Source organism: Desmodus rotundus, chromosome 9 (genome assembly GCF_022682495.2).
Source record: "Desmodus rotundus isolate HL8 chromosome 9, HLdesRot8A.1, whole genome shotgun sequence".
Classification (NCBI taxonomy): domain Eukaryota; kingdom Metazoa; phylum Chordata; class Mammalia; order Chiroptera; family Phyllostomidae; genus Desmodus; species Desmodus rotundus.
In genome coordinates, this window is record NC_071395.1 from 17,766,991 (window position 1) to 17,788,103 (window position 21,113).

A 21,113-nucleotide genomic window follows, 5' to 3' on the forward strand; every position below is an offset into this window, starting at 1 on the left:
TAAAGTCTTAAATTCATTTCAATGATGAATGTACTCAAACAGGAAGTAGATTACCATTTGTACACAGACTTCACATACATTGCCTGAACATGTCAATAGGGTTCTCCAAAGAAGGGTAAACATACCAGAATGGATATAACATGTATGAAATTAACCTTCGGAAAAAACAAATACCCCAAATAAAGTGAGCTTGTGAAAGCTTGTTCACAACTATTCAAAAGAGAGAAATGGTATCTAAGGAATTAAATATTTTCATACAAGAGGGCAAGTTAGTTAAAATAATTTCCCAGCTCCAGAAGCTATTGACCTAAAGACTACTTCAACTTATTTGGTACTGGTAGTGTGCTTAATTTTATTTTCCAATGTTATCACTTGAGAGGCACAGCAGTGAATTGGTAGGGTCATGGGCTGCAGGGCCGCAGAAAGTGGGGGATCATCCTGGAGACTGTGACAAGCTCTTCGCACTGATACAGGGGACCAACTGCAGACTTTCTACCGTCAGCAGACTTTCTGTAACCTTGGTTATCTTGTGCCTATTTTTTTCTTTATATATCGGTTGTATTTTAAATGTGGCAGTCAGTTTTTTCAATATCTTCCGAAGTCTGAAGTCTAGTTTCCCTGTAACGTTCCCATACAAAAAGCCTTTTATTCTTTTTAATTGCTTTTGTTTCTGCAACTTTCACAGCTGAAGTTCCAATGAAATGCCTGGGTGAAGTCACACACCAGAGCTGAGTCTTCCCGGCAAGTGCAACTGGGACCTCTGAGTCCCAGGCCCACCTCTCTGGATTCCTAGGTAAAGGGCACTGACCGTGCATTTTTTTTCTCTGTGTCTGTTTTGGTGTCTGTGTTGAGGTGGTTCTTAACACAGCCATTACTTTTCTTCCTTTGGTGACTGAAATGCTGAGAGTCTGATTTTGATTATTTGACTCATCTAGTCCATTTTGGGTAATAGGTGGTATATGACTGGGAATCCCACATCATCTTTTTCATTCTTTTCTGTTAGTTTGTCTTGATGCTTGTGGTATCTTATGAAGTATGCTGTATTATATGTTGCTTAAATACCAGTGTAACCAAAATCATACAAGAGATAATTTTGGATGCAGTAGAATAGACATCAGCTCCAGATTAGGAGATGTTCATAACAAGTATTCCTCGGAGATCCTTTTGGACTCCTTGACCTTCCTACTCCCGAGTTCACTGCAACTGACTAGTAAGATTGCTCAGGCACAGGAAATTGTCCTCCACACTTACATTTGACATACAGCTAAAGATGGAGAATAGAGGCTGTTAGTTCTCTTTGTGCTTGTGTGTATAAATGAAAAATGTCCTTGCTCCCCTTGCAAAAAATGGAAGTTAGCCGTGTACAATTTCTATAACTCTAGCTCTTTAGTATCTGTGGCTTCTTCTGTCTTCCATTCTCTCTCTTGAGGAAACTTCTGTAGATTGAGTCAAAAATATATCATTTTGCTCTCTGGAGGCATATCCTATTTAAATAGACAAAGCTACCAGAAAAGGCAAAAAAAAAAAAGGGAAAAGTTTTCTATTTGTTTGTATTAAGATTGATATTGAGTAGCTTAGCAAAGAGGGAGCTCTGACTTCTAAGGGGATTTTTGCTTGGTGAATATCACAGTTTTATGAGTGAGCCACGATGTTTGCATTAAATGGAGTGGAGATGAAGTGGAAATGATTATTTCTGGCTTGTCCAGAGTTTCAAGACCTACTATAAAATCTAAAGGATTCTGAGTTCATGACTTTTTCTTCTTTCTCAAAGAATGAATAAGAGAAGCATTATAGAAATACCCAAATGAGCCAAGTTAATACCCAAAGTTCCATTATATAACAATGAGGTGTAAAAAAATCTTAAAGTGATTGATTGTAAGGTGATGTGTGAGGTGTGCTGTTGAATCCTCAGTAGCGATCACAAGAGTTCTGTTCTCCTAAGTGGCTTGAATAGCACATAGTTCTTAGCCACCTTAACCCAAGTATGTCTGCTCAATCCAAGATCCAAGCAAAACAATAATTAATTATCTAGAATTAAATAAGCATGTTAAATGGTGATTAATATTAATTTTAATCAAACGTGTGAGAAAATTACCTTTTTGTAAAGAACTATTTATAATTTTTAATTTTTTGACTTCTCATGTATGACTTAAAATGCAACCTCCTTTAAATGGTATGGAAATGGTTCCAACTAACCCTCAGAATCTAGGGGAAAAAAATCTTAATGACAATTTTAATATAAGTCATAAGTTAATGTCATCAAACATGGTTTCATAGAAATTAAAATCATATTAATTTATCTATAAAACAATGTAGCACAATAATTAAATATATACAAAATGCCTTCATTGAATTCATTAACATGTTTATATACAAAGTTGTAATAAAAATCAATCCTTTTTTCTACTGTGATATAATTGAAAAATCTAGCCTGTACCTATAATCTGCACTAAAGATATTGTATTTAAAGGCAAGTCATTTTATTAGCTATGGTGGTTCCTGTTGGGGAGCAAAGACTCTCTCATGCGAAAGTGACGGCCACTAAGTCCCGGATAGCCAGACTGCTTCCTCCTTCCTCTATTGCTTAAGGAACTCTCCCCTATTAGAATGTCACTTCCTGACAAAGAATATTGGGAAAATTGGGGATATTAAAAAAGGGACAGAGAATGCTTATACAGTTATATATAATGTAGGTAAAACCTGGAAGAGTAAAAGAGAATAATTCCTACTTCCTGACCTTAATAGAAGAACTCACAAGAGCAATAAAAATATCTGCCACATAAAATCATTTTACAAGAATATTAATGCCAGGGAATTTATCAATCTTCTAGACAGAAGTTACTGATGCCTTCATATCCAATGACTCTAATTTGGTAACTCTAGAATCTGGGCATCTTTATGTTTTAATCAACACCTCCTAGTCCATTTATGTTAATAGAACCAACCTAATAAAACACCAAGTTAATGATGTTGAACTAAAAGTCGCTGAACCAACTCATTTAGTCAAAATTGTGCCATGGAGTGCAACCTAAATGCAAGGTAGGGCTCAGGAAGCAAGCTCACAACCCGTCTTCCCTCCCTCACAAGTGTGTAGACATGCACACATATGTCCCAGAAGTCAGGGGAGGAAAGGCTTCTGACACCCCGTGCTGAGCAAACACCGGTAATTCTCTCTAATGCTAGTCTACAAAAGAATTAAACTTTCAGAACAACTATATGTATCAAGATATTCTTTATAGTTTTAGTTATGATGGGAGAAATTCAGCAACAAATATTTAAGTAAATACTGTTATATTCAATGAATAAATTATTATGTGGTCATAAAAGTGATACTTACAAAGATGATGTAATAACTTGAGAAAATGCTAACGATTTCAAAATGACATTGAGAATGAAGATATTAAATTATATTCATCCTATGATTCCAGCATTATTTTTTAATGACATAGTGATGTATGTAAACAAGGCCAGAAGGAAACAGGCCAGGTAGTAGTGACTGTATTAACGCAGTGCTTCTGAATCAAGGGTGGTGTCAAAACCAACTGAGAAGAGTTTCCCCAGAACTCTTGCCCAGGACCTGCCCGTATAACATTCAAATTCATTAAATCTTCCAATAAAATAAATGCAAATCCCTAATTAAATACTAACTTGCAAAGAAAAGTTTAGGTGTGAAGGAAAATGATTATTTGTTTCTTGTTTTTTATTTTGTTCAGATTTTCTGAAATGGACCAATATGCATTGTGTAATATAAAAGAAAAACACAGCAACTACATTCACTAGAAGTAGTAGTTGTAGCCATCTTTTATGAAGCGCTTACTTGTGACACACTTTCTCCTTTAATTCTCAAATTAAGTGTGTGGATAAATGTTACTATTCTGATTTTATAAACTGACGTTGCAATAAATTAGGCACCTTTCCAAGACCATGAAGGTATAATTAGCACAGTAAGAGTTCAAAGCCCTCCTTGTTATGTGTGTGATAACATCAAAAGGGGACATAACTGCAACTTCAGAAAGGCTGGCATTGGTGGTCGCTGGTCCTCAATGATTTGGGTGACTGGCTTTAAGTTTTTGTCCTTTTACTAGTTTAAGGGGTGTCCAACCTGTTCCCGCAGGCTGCATGTGGCTTAGGGTGGGTCTGAATGTGGCCCAACACAAAACTGTAAATATTCCTAAAACCTTTTCTGGGGCCCCTCAGTTTTCATTAGTATTTGTATATTTGATGTGTGGCTCAAGACAACTCTTCTTCCAGGGTGGCTCAGAGACGCCAAAAGTTTGACCATTCCTGGCAGCAGCACTGAAAGATATGGCCAGACCATATGCACTGAGTATCACAGAAATGTTCAGCTGCATGCAGGCTGCAAGAGTGGGTTCTAAGTAGATGAGATCTGGGAAACACATTGTGACTGGAGGCCAAGTGGCCTCCTCTGATTTATAAAATGAGTAGGAGCTACCCTTCGTTTACTCTTCCAAATGTAGTTTTTAAATGTATCTTTCCTCACAATGTCGTAACACAATTCTGATATGGAAATTATCATTATTTTTACCGATGCTTAGTCACTAAAAAGTCACTACCAAACTCTCTTAGAAAATCTTTATGAAGATAAAAAAGTGACAGACACAGATTAGAGGACAGTTTTCACTATACAAGAGACTACCCGCTTTGTCCTCAACCCTCCCTCCTACAAAAGTCCCTTTTAGAAAGATTGACAGATCGGGAATGAAGAGCTGAATTTGAGTTTTTCATTTGAAGTTTGTCAAATCTATGATCATGATCTATTGCATCAAATAGTTTTAGTAAGAAAAGAAATCATTAAGAAAGGTGATATGTGAGAAAAGATGCAATAAGTTAATTAGCAAGTTAATCATGTCTGAACATTAGACACTGAGCTTGGCAAACATTTGCACAGGGAATTTCCTTTTAACTGCTAATGCTTATATGATAATATATATTAAACACTAAATCAGTTTTAGAGTTTGGTGCAGATATTTCTACTAATTAGTTTTGGCTGATACCAAAGTATTTTGTATGCTCCATTTATAAAAGCACTGTTTGCCCATCTGTTCATAGGTTGAAAGTGATTAAAGGATACTTATTTTGGCTGTTGCAAAAGCCAAATACTTTTTAAGCTGCAAATTTGTGACAAAACCAGTTTAGGTTGCCAAGTTCAGAAATATATTAAAGGAGATTTGTGATGCCGCCCTCCACCACTGCCTCTTCCAACCTGCGCTATTGAAAGCTTCCCTGATTAGACTACCATGCCTGCTTTGTCCAAATGCTTTGCAATTTAGTTATAATTTACACGATTGACTGTGACTTGGATCCTCTGCTACCAAGCTGTGTCAAGGGCTTGCGCTTCCTGTGCATTCAGCCTTGAAGTAGAAACATGTGATGCCCTCCTGCTTTGAATGCCGGATTTGAAAGCAACTTGGGTGATAAGGGAAACAAGTTTGTGTCCTACTTAATCAACTATATGAGGTCTGTTCCATGTGAAAGAAAATAATTAAATTCAGCGTGGGTGATATAGATGTTTAGGAATTGGAATGTAGGGCATTTCCATCACTAATATTGTCTCAATATTGTTTAGTGCTCCATTTCCAAATTTTCCCAAGTGAGGGTTTACATGCTAGCAAAAACCTGTTCCCTTCAAAAATCAGAGTGGGGTTCCTGAGACTTTTTAAAATAAAATGCGCTCCTTCTGAGTGGGAGATAACACCACTTTAATTCAGGCAAAATTTTTCAATAGTTTAAATATCTGACTGAGATGTGTTCTCTTTTGTGCTTGCCACATTCCTTTTGTATCCTGATCATTCCTCACAAAGCCAGCCTGCTTCAATCCCCCCCTCCCCCCCAAAAAACAGGAGCTGTTCTATTTTGTCTGCTCCCAGTTCCACGGCAATCTCTTTAATAGACCACATTAAAGGATAGAGGCTGCTATTCTATTTAAATCCTGTAAGGGTATTTGTCTTAAACTGTTTACTACCTGAAGTGCTCCAACTAGAACCTCTCCAGAAATGCAAATGAAATAAGGGGCTGAGGGGACTTCTCCCTGCCCCCACACCTGATTTTCCTCGGAGGAAATTCTCCCAGCCCGGCATGTCCTATCTACAGAGAGATTGGTTTGGTTATCGCTGCTGCTGCTTGGTTTCAATATTACCACAGCTCTTCCTCAGAACAAAATAGAGATTTTTAAATTCCAAATTCAGTTCAAAAAACATAATTATTCCTTCCCTCACATATAAACATTTTGGAGGAGCCCTAATCACTATGAATTAAACTGAAATGATCATTTCACATAATAGAAAAAGCAAAAGCTGAAAGGGAATACTATGTTTGGTCCAATCTAATTGATTCTGACTTTATGGTAATCTATGATGCACTTTTAGGGAATTGTTTTTAATACAAATATTTATTGTATTAAATAAGTGTTTTTTATTTTTATTGTACCTACACGTTTTATATGTAGGGCACTGAAAAAAATCACCTTTGAAAACACCTAAAAAGAATAGGGTGTTTGTGCCAAAGGTATCATGGGAGCTGATATTTCTATGGTACAGTGACCTGAGTCATCAACTTTTCACATCTTCTACATGGGAAAGGGAACATGATCAGTGGTCTATTATTCCTCCCCAAATAGTCATTCACTCCTATTGGGACAGCCCTCTGCTCCCAACCCAAACGTTAGTCTAGTTGGTGGTGGAGGTGGGTGGGCTCCACCCACCACCGTCATCTCTGCTCAGACAAGGAGAGAACAAAGATCAGTGCCTGCTCACAGGTGCTGCATCCTTAGAACAGAGCTTTAGGGGATGACATAATTCCCACAACAATTCAGGCAATTCTGAAAACAATTTCTGTTATTATACTCAATGCTTTATTACCAGCTACATGTGTGTTGCAGTAGCTGTCGTTTCCAGGCATCAGGAAGACCTTCAAGCAGGCACAGAGAGAGCCAAGGTCAGCCACAGCAGATCAAAGTCTATTGGAAAAGCAGGAGAAGTGGGCAGTCTCAGAGCCACCTGCAGTAGAGGGAGATGGGACACGTGGCCCCTACTCCACATGCTTCTGCCTCCCTACAATCCCTCCTTATGAATTCCTTCCCAAAAACGTAATTGAAAGTCTGAGTTTCCCTGCTTGAGACATCCATTCATCCTCATTTTACTTACAGGAAGGATTACTGTAATTTGAAAATGAAACCTATTCTTCTTCTTATTATTATGCTTGATGCTCCTTGAACAGTTTTCTTCTGATTTTATGCAGGAATCATACCTACCCAGAGCCTTCCCCTTGAACTGGGCCCAGCCCCTCTTACTGATTTCAAGACTTCTTATTCTCTGCTGCATCCTTCAGGAGACACTAAGGGGATTATGTCCATCCCACACCTATGAGTGAGGAAGTAGACTCGATACTTCTCTAGGATCCCAGCCATCTCTGTTCCAGAGAAGGAGGCAAAAGTCCCCAATTCAGCCTGTGGCCTAAGCCAATGTGTTCTCACTCAGTTTTACCAGAGAGCCCAGCTATCAGAACCTGGCCCTCCTACTGATAACAGTGTTTCTCCCTCCAAATGAGCAAGGCTGGAAATACAGTGCTGAGATGCTGATGTCTGGTGACTCTCAGTGGTGCTGGACTCTGGACATGTTCAGAATGCTAGGCTATCAACCGTCAGCTGCACAGCCATACCGCTGCTTGAGTGTAAACCCTCCTGAGCAGAGCCTTTGCATGAGACGGTAAGAAATAGAAGGAAGACACCAAAACTCCACAACTAACAACTAAGAGGAAGTTCAAAATTCTTATTAGTAGTCACATGGAAGGGGCCAACAGAGTGACGATACAGAGGAAAGTAGACATTCTAACGGCCAAAGAAATAGTCGTAAGCCAGAAACTCTAGGAAAAATAAAGAATCAGGGCACAGGATGTACCATGGACCACAAAATGATATCAGGGGAAAGAAATCAATAATTCAGGCAATTACTTGACCTAGACTTATCTACCTTTACTCTGCACTTAATACCAGTGGAAACAATCCTGAAGAAGGCTAAATAACACGTGACTTGCAGGTAAGTGTGTGGGTTGGGAGATGCTAGCAGTTTTTCCTAGGTAGCAGTTTTACGGTAGCTGTTTTTCAAGACTTGCTCTTATCACAAAAGTATGGCATGGTGGGGGGGGGAGCGGCGGGGGGGGGGGGAATTATCAAAGAAGTTTACGACAGTTCTCACTATTAACTACATAACCCTAGCATAAAGCAACTAAGTCGTCCAATGAATTGACAGAGCTGGGGGGAGACACGGAACATTGTCAAATATAACCTCCAGCTTGCTACTTGGAGTGTGGTCAGAGGACCAGCAACAACAGCATCACCTAGAGTTTACTGGAAATGCAATATCCCAACCCACAGTGATTCCACTTTGCTCAAGTAGAATAACCACCTACAAAAAAGGATAGGACAAACCCGGTCAGGAGAGAACTGAAGCTCAAACCAAGGAAAGAACTAATAAAGTTGAAGTTTGTCTTAGTTAAATCTCCTGAGCTCAGACAAATAATTTTCCAGATTCCTCTGTTGACCTGCTCTCGTTGAGAAACTGGAGAATGAATGTTATGTGAGAATACTGGAGAATGGCAAATGCCTTCATTTTTAAAAAAGGAAATAGTATAAAAATTGCAAAGAATGGGCCGGTAAGTTTAATACCAGCTTCTATTAGTTATCAATTAGATGGAATGTGAAGAATTAAAGAAAATAGTAGAGGTATGAAGAGCCAAAATAACTACAAAAAGAATGTCATGCCACCCCGAATATCTTTCCTTTATTTTAATTCAATTTATGATTATTATCTTTTCTTTTACTAGATTGCTATGGCAGAAAATGATTTATGATATTTCTGAATTTCAGAAAGGCAATTTTCAAGGTTCTCATAAAATCTTTGTAAAAAAGGTAGAGAAATATAGACTGATTGGGTGATCTTGAATGACTGGGGAGATAGTATCATTATTAGCTGAGACAGAAAATATAGTAAAGACTGGGGAGGGAAATAAATATTTCAATTTTGAGAGATATTTATGGGATATTCCAGTGACAATACCCAGGAAGCAGTACAGAGTTTCAGATGAGAGCTATAAATGTCTGGAAATGAAAGAAAATTCATTAGAAGGCAGGAAAAAGAAGAGATCTAAAAACTGAATTCAGCATTGAACAAATATTTATTCATCTACTTACTCATTAATTCATTCAGTATAAGATGCTTTATGTTCACTGGTAAATAAAAAAAAATTCTCTGTCCCCACCGAGCTAGTATTCCAGGAGGAGAGACAGGCAATGCTCAAAGTAAACATCATTACAGAATACGTTCCAAGACAGCATGCGCTGTGGTAAAAATAATAATGGTACGGCGGCTGGGGGGTGCTAGCAGGGGTGGAAGATGCAGTTTTAAAGTGTGTCATGGCAGCCCTGGCTGGTGTGGCTCAGTGGACTGAGTGCCAGCCTGCAAACCAAAGGGTTGCTCGTTCGATTCCCAGCTGGGGTGCATGCCTGGGTTGAGAGTCAGGTCCCAAGTCGGGGTCATACCAGAGGCAGCCACACATTGATGTTTCTCTCCCTGTCTTTCTCCCTACTTTCTCCTCTCTCTGAAAAATAAATAAACTCTTTTTTTAAAAAAGTGTGTCATGGCAGATGTGGGTTATGGGAAAGGTAACGTGTCAGCTAATAGCTGAGGTAAATGTCACAGGAGCCAAAGCCAATGTTGACATGTGAAAAGTTTACTTCTGAAGCTTTGCAGTTGATTAGTGTATACAGTTGTACAAATAATTTCTCCGACCCATGAGGGTTTAGGGGCCTTTCCTCCATCGTGGTAGTCACCACATTACTTTGCCTCTAGGTTCTTCTCCCCTCTATATTCTAAATTTCCTGAGGACAACTACTTTTCTTTGTAAGCTTGACAATATAACATAGATGAAGAGAATACAGAAGGGGTAAAGGAAAAAGGGATGAAAGGAGAACAGAATCAGGGCCCATTAGAATATCTGAGAAGGTCTGGGTTTGCTGGTTTGGGGTTTTGTTGGCACTGCAGTTGTGCGATTCCTCCAGGGTTTGCCCGGGGCTAGTCCTGCCTGTCCAGCTAAAAGGTCAGTCAGAGGGTGTGTGGTCTGTGTGTGTGCATGGTGAGAGACCTCTCCTTTTGGTGAGAGCAGGACCTCAGTTGGTTACAATTACAAAAAGGAAGCCTGCGTTTTCCTTTCCACAGGGAGGAAAGGTCTGTAGTAAGAGGTAGTAAAGCCAGGCAGGGGTCAGCAGAGATTAAAAAGGACCGAAAGGAAAGCACATCCCGGAGACATTACTTGAGTCTGAAGGAAGAATCAGTGGAGCTGGGACGTTAAACAGACATAAAGCACAGGCGCCCACCCCACTCTACACCCTTGGAGTCCCCACTTACGGGAGCAAACGGGTTTAAGTGCCATTTTGCTTAAGCCAATTTGAATTACCATTCTAATGAAGACCTTGTAAACCATTATACATGAAAGTAGTTGAACAGAATTAAGGGGCTTAATCTAAAGAGTGAAAATTGGGAACAAGGGTGGCTTCAAGAAGCCAGAATCAGGACTAATAGGTACCAGCTCAAGGGAGGTAAGTGTTGAGCAGCACACAGAGAGCTATCTGAAAATCAGAGCAGTCCTTAGAATTAAATGGGATGGCACTTGAAGAGGTGCATTACGAATCCACAGAATTTTAAGATGCTGTGTGGGCACCATGTTAAAGAGGAGATTCGCCCTTTGGATAGACAGTTACAATAAAAAAATCTCCAAGTTTCCTGAAACTCTGCAAGTCTATAATTCTCCCTAGACAGAACTCACAAGTGGAAATCTCACTGGAGAAATATTATCCACTATAAATCTATTGTCAAAAAATGTTTATGCTAGGAACTGACCCAGAAAAAGAACTGTTCATAGATATCTAACAATAAATAAGCTAATATTCCATTAAAAGGTAAGAAAATTTTGGAAGAAACCAAAGGAAAGTTATTCAGTGGTGAATTGTAAAACTGTTTCAAGATAAAAGAAGAGGGCTTGACCCTTTTCAGTAAAAAATGGTAATGGACAAATACAGTAATTTTTGAGATAGAAAGGAAACCTTCAAGCACCTACCTGAATCTCCAGGCTGAAATGTGAGCTTTGTAATTAGATACACCAGTAAATGCACTACATTCTATTATATCAAAAAAGAGAAAATTTAGAATTGATAGTGCAATTTTGCCTTCCAGTAACATGTTAGTGAGTCATATACTAGTAGTAGCTACTACCTTTTTAGTTCCTGCATACTTCAAAGTAGGAAGGAGAAAGTATATAATTATTATTCATCCACATATCTACATGAACATCTCGATGATTGGCATCTTAAAGAATTTTTTTTTAAAAATAAAAAGAAAGGAATTTGGAGGTCCCAAAGGGCACATTTTACTTCATAGACGGTATACTTAAATGACATATCTTTATCATCCAGAATTGAAACAAATTAAATATTTAAAAGGGTAAATGTTGATGACCAGCCTGTGAGTATATTACCACTAGAAATTTAATATTATGAATCAGCGGTAGAATGTTTTTCCTCTACGAATTAAAGACCCATCAATTGTTGTATTCTACACTTGGAAATCAGTCAGTCATTTAAAAAAGCAACTACGTGTTTTAGAAGTTCAACAAAAGAAAAATGTATCACGAAAGGCATATTATCTGCAAAGGATTAACAGCTAACTGCAGAAAGACATAAAGAATAAGGTTTTAATAAAGGAATGAAGTCAGTCATTTGAAAAAAAAGAAGAGATTTGCAATATAGCTAGAGTTACCAAACAAATTCAAGTGGACCTCAAGGAAGATTGTTCATATAAAAAGAATATCTTTTTAAAAGGAAGTAAAAGTGAATGTCATCGTAATAGGACAGTAGATTACAATGAATATAGCTCCGAGCTCACAATTTTCATTAAGATATTGAAAGCAAACTCAGCATGCACTGATGTATTACTTCACTCTACCTAATAATATAAACTATTTTTGACTCTTTACAGTAAAGATATCAAATCAGAATGAGAGAAAAATGGGTTAGTCATAAAGAAGTTAATGAGAAGATTAAAGAGATAATGCTAGGAAAAGGTAACACCCCACTTCACTGCAAAATTTCATTCAATCTTTACCTTGATCAAGGTAAAAATAATAACATGTACTATAATTTATATACACATTACATTTCTTAGAAACTAAAAATAAGCCCTGACCTGTGTGGCTCGGTTGGCTGGGCCTGTCCCACAAAGCACAAGGTCACTGGTTTGAATCCTGGTCAGGTCAAGGCACATGCGTGGGTTGTGGGTTTGGTCCCAGGTCAGGACAGGTATGAGAGGCAACCAATCAATGATCCTCTCTCACATCGATGCTTCTGTCTCTTTATCCTTTCCTTCCCCTCTCTCTTAAATTAAATAAGGAAAATCTCTAAAAAAACTAAAAATTGTTATATCATTTAAATCTTTCTGTTTTAGAAGTTTTACATTATGTATTTTAAAATATATAAAATTCGAAAATATTCCTTTGACAATTCTAATTGAACTGAAATTGCTTGGCTTTCTTTGAAATACTTAACATAGCCTTCCTTTCCCTTACAAAAGGTTTTAGGTTTTCTCAACCATATTTGAATCTTATGGATTTCTGATAATCTTCTGAAATTTATGGAGTTCTGGTAATTTCAAAATTTACCATTCAAATTGAAATATTGAAGACATAGAAAATTTCATTCAGAAATCAAATAATTTTGTTGTGCAAATGCTCATCTATGAAAAGTATATCCTATAAATGTTGAGCAAGGGTGTATGAAATGTTTACAGAAGAATTAGAAAATCAAGACAATAGGATCATCTCTCTCTCAGAAACACACACAAATATACATACAGGAACCCCAAAATAAAGTCAAGTAACCACTGTGTGGAACTTACAACCCAGTAAATTCATCACACTTGTGCTGGATTTGGGCATTTTAATTCTTTAATAACACTGCTAATGAAAAGTCTCCTGTACATCCGTACACACTTGTGCAATCAAATGTATCTATGCCACATGCCACCAGTCCTTTCCTAAATTTTGAGATATCTGCAGTTGAAAAAATCAGGAAGATGAACTAAAAGAATAGAAATGTGAAAACTTGCCTTTTAGGCTTATGACCATTAACGATTAGGACAGAAATAATAATCGTGACTGCCTTATCTACCACGATTTCTCCATATAGGGCAGCGGGTTCCATTCCCTCCAGGAGTAGGAAGGGGGGGCACAAACCTGCAGTATTTCCAAACCAAGTGCAGCAGCAGCATTTTTAAGTTGGCTTAGCCTAGCACCCCCACCTTTTAACAGCCAGTGACTGCCCCCTTAAAAAATACAGCTGAGTGGGCACGTAAACCCATCTTATTTGCCAACTGTAGAGTGTTCCCACAAAGCTTGTGGGTATGTGTAAATGAATTCCATCACTTTTTTTTTTTCAGTAACTAAGAACAGAGAGGGGGAAAACAAACTCTCTTGTATTACTGTACCTTGGCAATGGTGAACTATGCCAAGGTACAGTAATCCTTAAAATGGGAAAGTACTTTAGAATTGGCCAGTACCTTATTGAAGTTGACTGACAACTGATGGGAAGTTATAAAATACTCTGCCTCGTGCAGACTCTGAGAAAGCCTCTAGCAGAAAGTATTTGAGAAATTCTTCTCTAACAAGAAAGTCCTGCAGGCCAAGCTTTAAAGAGTCCCAACATTTGGATTCTGAAGTATCATGGAATTTCTGTGACTGAAATGGTGTAGGATTTCAAATAAACAAGAAAAATCAATATTATTCAATTTAAATATTTTCAATGAAATGTATCTATATAAAAACTATAAATCTATAGCTTTACATTGTTTACTACATTTTGCTTTATTTTCATTGTTTTACTTTTTTTTAACACTCAATCTCCAAGATTCTGTTCTAGTAACAATTTTTACTAGAGCCATTGTTAGATATGCTAATTAATGGTTTCAATGTACTTTTCTTAAGTAATCACCAAAAGGCTCTTAAAATTTGTATAGAAACAGAATAAAAGCAGCATGATTGAGGGAGATGAGGGTGAATTGAGGATTGGATTGTCCTAAGTTATTTTTTTACTTTTGTGACCTTGAAGAAGTACTAATCTTTTTGGATCTCTGTTTTCTCCAGTGAAATTTAAAAGAATTGAATCAGGGAATCTCTAAACACCCTTCAGCCATCATTCTCTAAAATATTTAAGATCTCCCTACAAAAATTAGCTACATATCTCTCTAAAACTTTGCCATAGCTCTTTATGCCTGCAACAGATGGTAGGCTGTACACAAAAATGCTTAGAATTCAAACTAGCTGGCTGGCTCCAGGAAAATAAGTATAATAAACACTCATCTTTCAGACTATACAGTTTTTTATCATTGAAAGGGCTGCACTAAATTTTAACTTAGTAACACCTACAAGGAAAACAATACTTCCCAAACAGCCTAACCAGGTAAAGAACATTTGCAGAAAAAGACTTACACAAAGAGATAAGCTGCTTTTAACATAATCAAATACTTTGGAAAGTAATTTATGTATGACAGTTACTATTTTTTTTCTTTAAAGCAAGTCATTTTCTGGGAAGGTTTTTGATAAATTCAGTTTCTTTAATAGACATGGGTTATTCAGATTTGCTATTTATTCCTGTATCAGGTTTGTTATGTTGTCTGTTTTCCAAAGAACTGGTCCGTTTCATCTTGGTTGTTGAATGCAGTTGCCTTAAAGTTATTCATATGTTCTTTTATTTTTTAATGTCTATAGCATATAGAAAGAACCTCTTTCATTTCAATATTGGTAATTTGTGCTTTATCTCTTCTTTTTATTACTCAGTTTTGTTAGGAGCTTGCAAATTTCATTAGCCTTTTCAATGAATCAACTTTTGGCTTCGTTAGTTTGCTTTCTTGCTTCATTTATATTTCATTCCTTTCAGTTCTTATCATTATAATGAATGTCACAGGCTCATTTAAAAAAAACATTCTAGAGTTGTTGGATATAGTCTTCTGTAAATGTCAATTAGGTCAAATTAGTTGATGGTTTGTTCCAACCTGCTATATCATTATTTTTTCTTTTTACTAATTTTATTGTCAAGTACTAAAAGAGGTATGCAAAAATTTCTAGCAGTAAGTATGGAGTTGTCCATTTTATTCTTTAGGCCTGTCAATTTTTGCTTTATTTATGCTGAAGCTTTATTAGTAGAGCATATTCTGTATATTTAGTTTAAGTGTTGATGCAGCTAAGTTTTAGTCAACCATTTTCATATTTGTTTTTATTCACTCCTGTTGGTCCTCTTTTCTTGTCCTCTTTGGGTTAACCAAATAGTAGTTCTTGTTACCTTTTTATATTAGTGGTTGCTCTGGGAATTACAATATGCATTCTTAACTTATCAGACAATGATTAGAATTAATATCATTATGTGTAAAATGAAAGAAATTTACAATGGTGTAACTCCATTTCTTTTGCAATTATCATTATATATATTTGCGTCTCCCTAACTTAGAAGTAGCATAATAACATTATACATTTGCCTTAAGTGGTTGATTTTAAAGAAAGTGTTAAAATATATTTTATTTTCTATTGATCATCATGTATTTTTAAGTTCAATATTATTTCTTCTGTAGATTCAAATTCCCATCAGATGTCACTTCCTTTCAGAATGAAGAGCTTCCTTTAACATTTGTTAAGTTTGGTTGTTAATAAATTCTCATTCTTTTAACTTAGCTGAAAATGTCTATTTTCAACCTGAATATTATGGGATAGCTTCATTAAATATAGAATTATCAGTTAATATTTTTTATTCCAGCACTTTACATACATAATTTCATTGTCTTCTGGTTTCATCATTTCTGATGAGAAGATATCCATCATTCCTAGAAATATAACCCTCTGTAAAATGTATATTTTTCCTCTCTAGCTATTTCCAACTTTTTTTGTTTTGCCTTCAAATTTCCAACTCTTAGACTATGATGTGCCTGCCTGTGGGATTGTTTTTTGTATTTATCTTGTTTACAATGTGATGATCTTCCTGCATTTGTAAAGACATTTTTCAGTAAATTTGAAAAAAAATCAGCCATTATTTCTTCAACTACTTTTTCTGTTTTTCTGCTTCTGAGACTTCAGTTCACAGCTGGTAGGCCCCTTGCGTTTAACTTGCAGATCACTCAGGTTCTGCTCACTGTTTCTCAATTATTGTTTCTTCTCCTGATTGGACTCTATTGATCTATAAATGTGCTTATTGTTCTACTGTCTTCTCCAATATGTTGTTGTTCAAACCATCCAATGAAATTGTCATATCAGGTATTACAGTTCTCAGTCTAGAATTTCCACTTGACTTCTTAAAATAGCTTCCTATTTCTGCACTGGGATACTCTGTTATTATGAACAGCTTTTTCTTTAAATTCTTGAATACATATAATAGCTGCTTTAAAGTACTTGTCTACTAATTCCAACAACTGGGAATATCTTTTCTGATATAAGTAAGATTTTTCTGTTTCTTAATATGTCTCGTATTTTATCTATTATATACATAACACTGTACATTGTAGAGATTCGGGATTCTGTTATTGTCCATGAAGAATTGTTGACTTTTAAAAAAAATTCTAGGTGGTGGCTAAATTACTGTTTTTATCATATTAAAATTGTTGAAACTTGGTTTTATGCTTTAGTTAGGGCGATGCAGTTCGTTATGTTCATAGTACTAAGTTATATCCCTTGGTCATGGCACATAATCTCCTCTCCTTAGGTGCTGGCCTTCTAAGATTTCCATGGAAAAAACTAACATGTTTACTAAGTCCCTGTCCCTAAAATAGGCTATCTGTTTATTGGATATTTAAATAACTTCATTGCATGTTTCATTATCATATTGGGCCTAGATTTACCATGGAATACAATTCCACAATACTAACCTTAGAACTGAATGGATGTTAAAATTCATTTTTTCCCAAATGTCAGGAAATTAATATAGTGTGCATACTACATAGTATATAACACTCAAGCAGGGTCTGGGGCCATGTTCTCTTATCAAACACATTAACATTAATTAGTGAATATAATTAATATTTATGTATACACAAAACATGAACATTCACATGAAGTGAGAAATGTAAACACAGAATGACCATAATTACTTGTCACTTCAGGTCAGATTTTGACACTAAGAGTTTTGGTGCAACCTTAGATTTGGCATCAACTTTTATTTTCCAGAACTTTCTGGATTTGGGAATTGTGGATGAGAGATTATGGACACATTTTCAGTAACTGAGAGGAGGAATAAAGAAGGATGTCAGGCAAGAACAGGTAGCCTAAATAATATATGGAAATAAACCTGTATTTACTGAGGAGTTAGATCTCCAACCTGGTTGAGTTGACAAACTTCAGTCTCTAAGATTTACCCTTTCACTGTTTTCATCTATATAGCCTGGCACAGTGCTTTACACCTAGTCAGTACTAAAATATTATTTGATGAATTAATGAATTAATACATTACCAGTGAATAAGAAAACACAAGTGTGAAACCTGTCCCTTTTAGAAAGCTCACTGTTAACTTTCTACAGTTCCTTCTTTCCATCTCTCTCTCCAATCTATCTCACAAAGTCCGTAATTTTTCACAAAAGTTACTTGACAAATTTGCTATATAAAGTAGCAAAGCAATCTTAAGAATCCCTCAAAGAGTCACTGAAAGGTGTTCTACCACAGTGAATTGCAGTACACAGTTTCTAATAAACAAAACCTCGTGAGGTGTTGTTCACACTGCTTTTCCTACCTACCACGGAGTAAACTCCAGCCTAATCTAGTGAATGATCATTAATACATTTGAAAGAAGGAAAGTTTTTTTTTCTCCTTGGCTTAGTCAACTTAGAACATTGAAAAAAGATACGTTAAAAACCTACACTTCTTTAATCTTAAAGACAAGATAAAACCAAAAGCATGCACATTAATATATACTTTTCTTCTATCATAGAAAAAATATACCTGGGTTGTGGCTCTGGTTCTGGCTTGAAAGCTGGTTGCTCTTTTTTCATAAAGCCCTTCTAGAATAAGAGAAAGAAGAGTTGACATAAGTAGGAAAAATGTCATAGTCTACAAAAATTTAATTTTATTGATGTTCTGTTATATTACCAAAGGGGGAAGGAACCAGTCCACAATAATACATATTATAAGCCTAGACAGCGATATAAGTTGTGAGTACACTCAGAGGCCAATGATCCTTGAACTGCCTCCAGCATCTTCTGACACCCAAGAATACAATTCCTCCTGATCATCTCAGGGGGCCAATATACATACAATCTGATTCCGATGAGAATTTATTTCTTTACTTATTTGCTTTCTGTCTTATAAAAAAGATTTAAGGTAGCTTACCAAATAACAGTACATGAGAAAAAAAATCAAGTTACAGGGAAAATAGGTATAGAGCAATAATGTCAAATATTTTCGGATATTTCTTGATGTGTCTGTCACACAGATTTGGCTCTCAAATTTTTAGCTCTCAAAGTATTATCGCCTGAATTGTGTTCCTCCAAAATGCCTTTGTTGAAGCCCTAATCCATAGTGGGACTATGTTTGGAGATAAAGCCTTTCAGGAAATAATTAATGTTAAATGAAGCCATAAAGGTGAGGCTGTGTCCAATCATACTGGTGGCCTTGTAAGAAGAGGAAGAGATACCAGAGCCGCACATGCACAGAGAAAAAGCCACATGAACACACAGAAAGAAGCAAGTATCTTGATAAGCCAAGGAGAGAGGCCTCTGGAGAAACCAACTCTGCTGGCATCTTGATCTTGGACTTCCAGCCTCCAAAACTTTGAGAAAATTAATTTCTGTTGTGTATGCCACACAATCTGTGGTATTTCATGAGGGCAGGCCTAGCAAATAATGCACAAGCAATGAAGAAAACATAGTAGTTCTAACATTTACAATGTCTGTAACTGAAGCAAAAATGGGTTCTTCAAAAGAAGCCCGGTGTAATGTAATGGTCAGCTTCAAGAGCATCTCTTCAACAACCACGCCAGAGTGTCTGATGCGGATTTTTTATTCAATCCTTCCATTTGAGTCAACAGTAGAAAAAAACTCAGGAATATAATCCTACAAGACCTCAGAATCACTTGGCCATTGCATTTCTGGTTATTTGGCATAATCTATAGGTTAAACTGATATGTAGAGGCATTGAAGCCCTGAATATCCACTTTGTAATGTGTCATGACAATTATTTTGCACAGAACAGCTTTTGAAAAAATAGTCTTGAATAAGAGGAGTGTGATAAAACAGTGAAAGGTTAATGCGTTTTAGGCTGTTGGTGCTGCCTTCTCCCCCAGAGTCTATAAGCAGTCGGTCATAGAAAGTGTCTTGGCTATTGAGATGCGGTGTGCTCATGTACCACAGTGGGAATGCTCACTTTAGTTTTGCTTGTTTTTTAAGTTTCAAAGATGTTTTTAACCACTATTTGACAACTGAAGTCAAAGAATTTTCATATAAAATCCTAAAACATATAAAGGATTAATATAAAGATGAAATGTGAAAGAAAATTGTGTTTGTATTGCAAAAACACTCAGTATTAAGACATGGGTTGTTTTAAATATTTTACACAAATCATAAATTCTTCATTCTGTCTTATACTGCTCTCTCAGATGCCATCTGACTTATTTATGTTAATTTGTATTTCATGCCATTTATTTTTTAAAAGAGTAAACCAAAGAGTAATTTCTATGGTTATGATAGAATGCAACAATAACCTTGAGAAAGAGTTTACATCATCTCTCAAGTATGTGTTACTTTTAGAATTCCCTGATCATGTGTTTTTTTAAGTAAAGAATGATCCTAAAGAATAAAATTGTACATTTTAATATTTATGTGCAACATGCAAATAATAATACAACATAGAGCAGGACCTATATTTAAATATTGTTCTCAAGATGTTTCCTGATATATATTCATGGCTACAAATATACCAATGGCTACAAAATTAATTTTTAACCTATATATTCCATACATTTGCACTCAACAACGTGCTTGGCCTGGAACACACTGCCCTATGTGATACTACTATTTACACTTGCCAGCTTAACTTTTTAACTGCTTCCTTCTTGGCCAGACTGATGGCATAGGCATGCTGTCCATAATGAAGGGCAGGCATCAAACGTGAAGGCTGCTAAGTAAAAGACACTCAGACAAACATTCTCGAGGATTTTTCTTACCAAGATGTTCTCTGATTTTTGCCAGTTTCTCTCTTGCAACTGCATTGCCTTCACAACCTCCATTGTGTTTCCTTCTCCCTACCTGATTTAGAAACTTTTTATTCTGTCCTTTTTACAAAGGCAATAGCAGTCCTCTATTTTGGGTTTTTCTTATTCTTAGCTTCCTACATACTTATATATTCAAATCTCAAGTCCATTCTGTCTTAAAGTCTCAACTCCATTCTCTCTCAAAAATCTTTCCTCTCAACTGCAATGAGCTTCTCTTTTTTAAAATCTCTTTATTGATTTTAGAGAGACAGAGACATCAATTTGTTGTCACACTTCTTTATGCATTCATTGGTTGATTCTTGTATGTGCCCTGACCGAGGATCGAACCCACAACCTTGGTGTATAGGAATGATGTTCCAACCAACTGAGCTACCTGGCCAGTGCCTGCTATCTGCTTCTTTAAACTTCTTAAAGATCTTAGTCTCTCCATGACAATGCATTTAAAGTGACACATTCTAAATACCTGACTGAAGATATAAGTCATTTATCAAAACCTTGTGTCAAAATTTTCAAATTTTTAACAACCTGTGTGGATTTACTCCAAAACACTTTTCAGACTCCTTTCCTCAATATCTTTTCTTAAATTCCACAACTTAAATGGTACCAGGCTACTTCTGCTAATTTACACAATATTATCACACCTCAAGTTTTGTTTTAGAAGCAGCTGTGTAATCCCACCAATTCCTCTCTTCTTTCCAAATCTCATAGAATTATTTTTTCCTTTTGATAATTCTGCTAATTTCTTTCATTGCCTAATGATTAATTTTTTGCATTGACTAACGATAGATGAACTATTTGAGAAAGCCTTGCA

The 21,113-nt window shown here is 36.3% G+C and overlaps 1 protein-coding gene across 1 annotated transcript in view; it reads right to left on the reverse strand.

Annotated features, from left to right (window-relative positions):
• Nucleotides 1-21,113, reverse strand: part of IQCM (IQ motif containing M) — a 225,963-nt gene that overhangs the window by 114,696 nt on the left and 90,154 nt on the right. Inside the window, exon 8 of the mRNA XM_071222322.1 lies at nt 18,037-18,095. Coding sequence (XP_071078423.1) covers nt 18,037-18,095 — 59 coding nt within the window. The remainder of the gene's footprint in view (nt 1-18,036; nt 18,096-21,113) is intronic.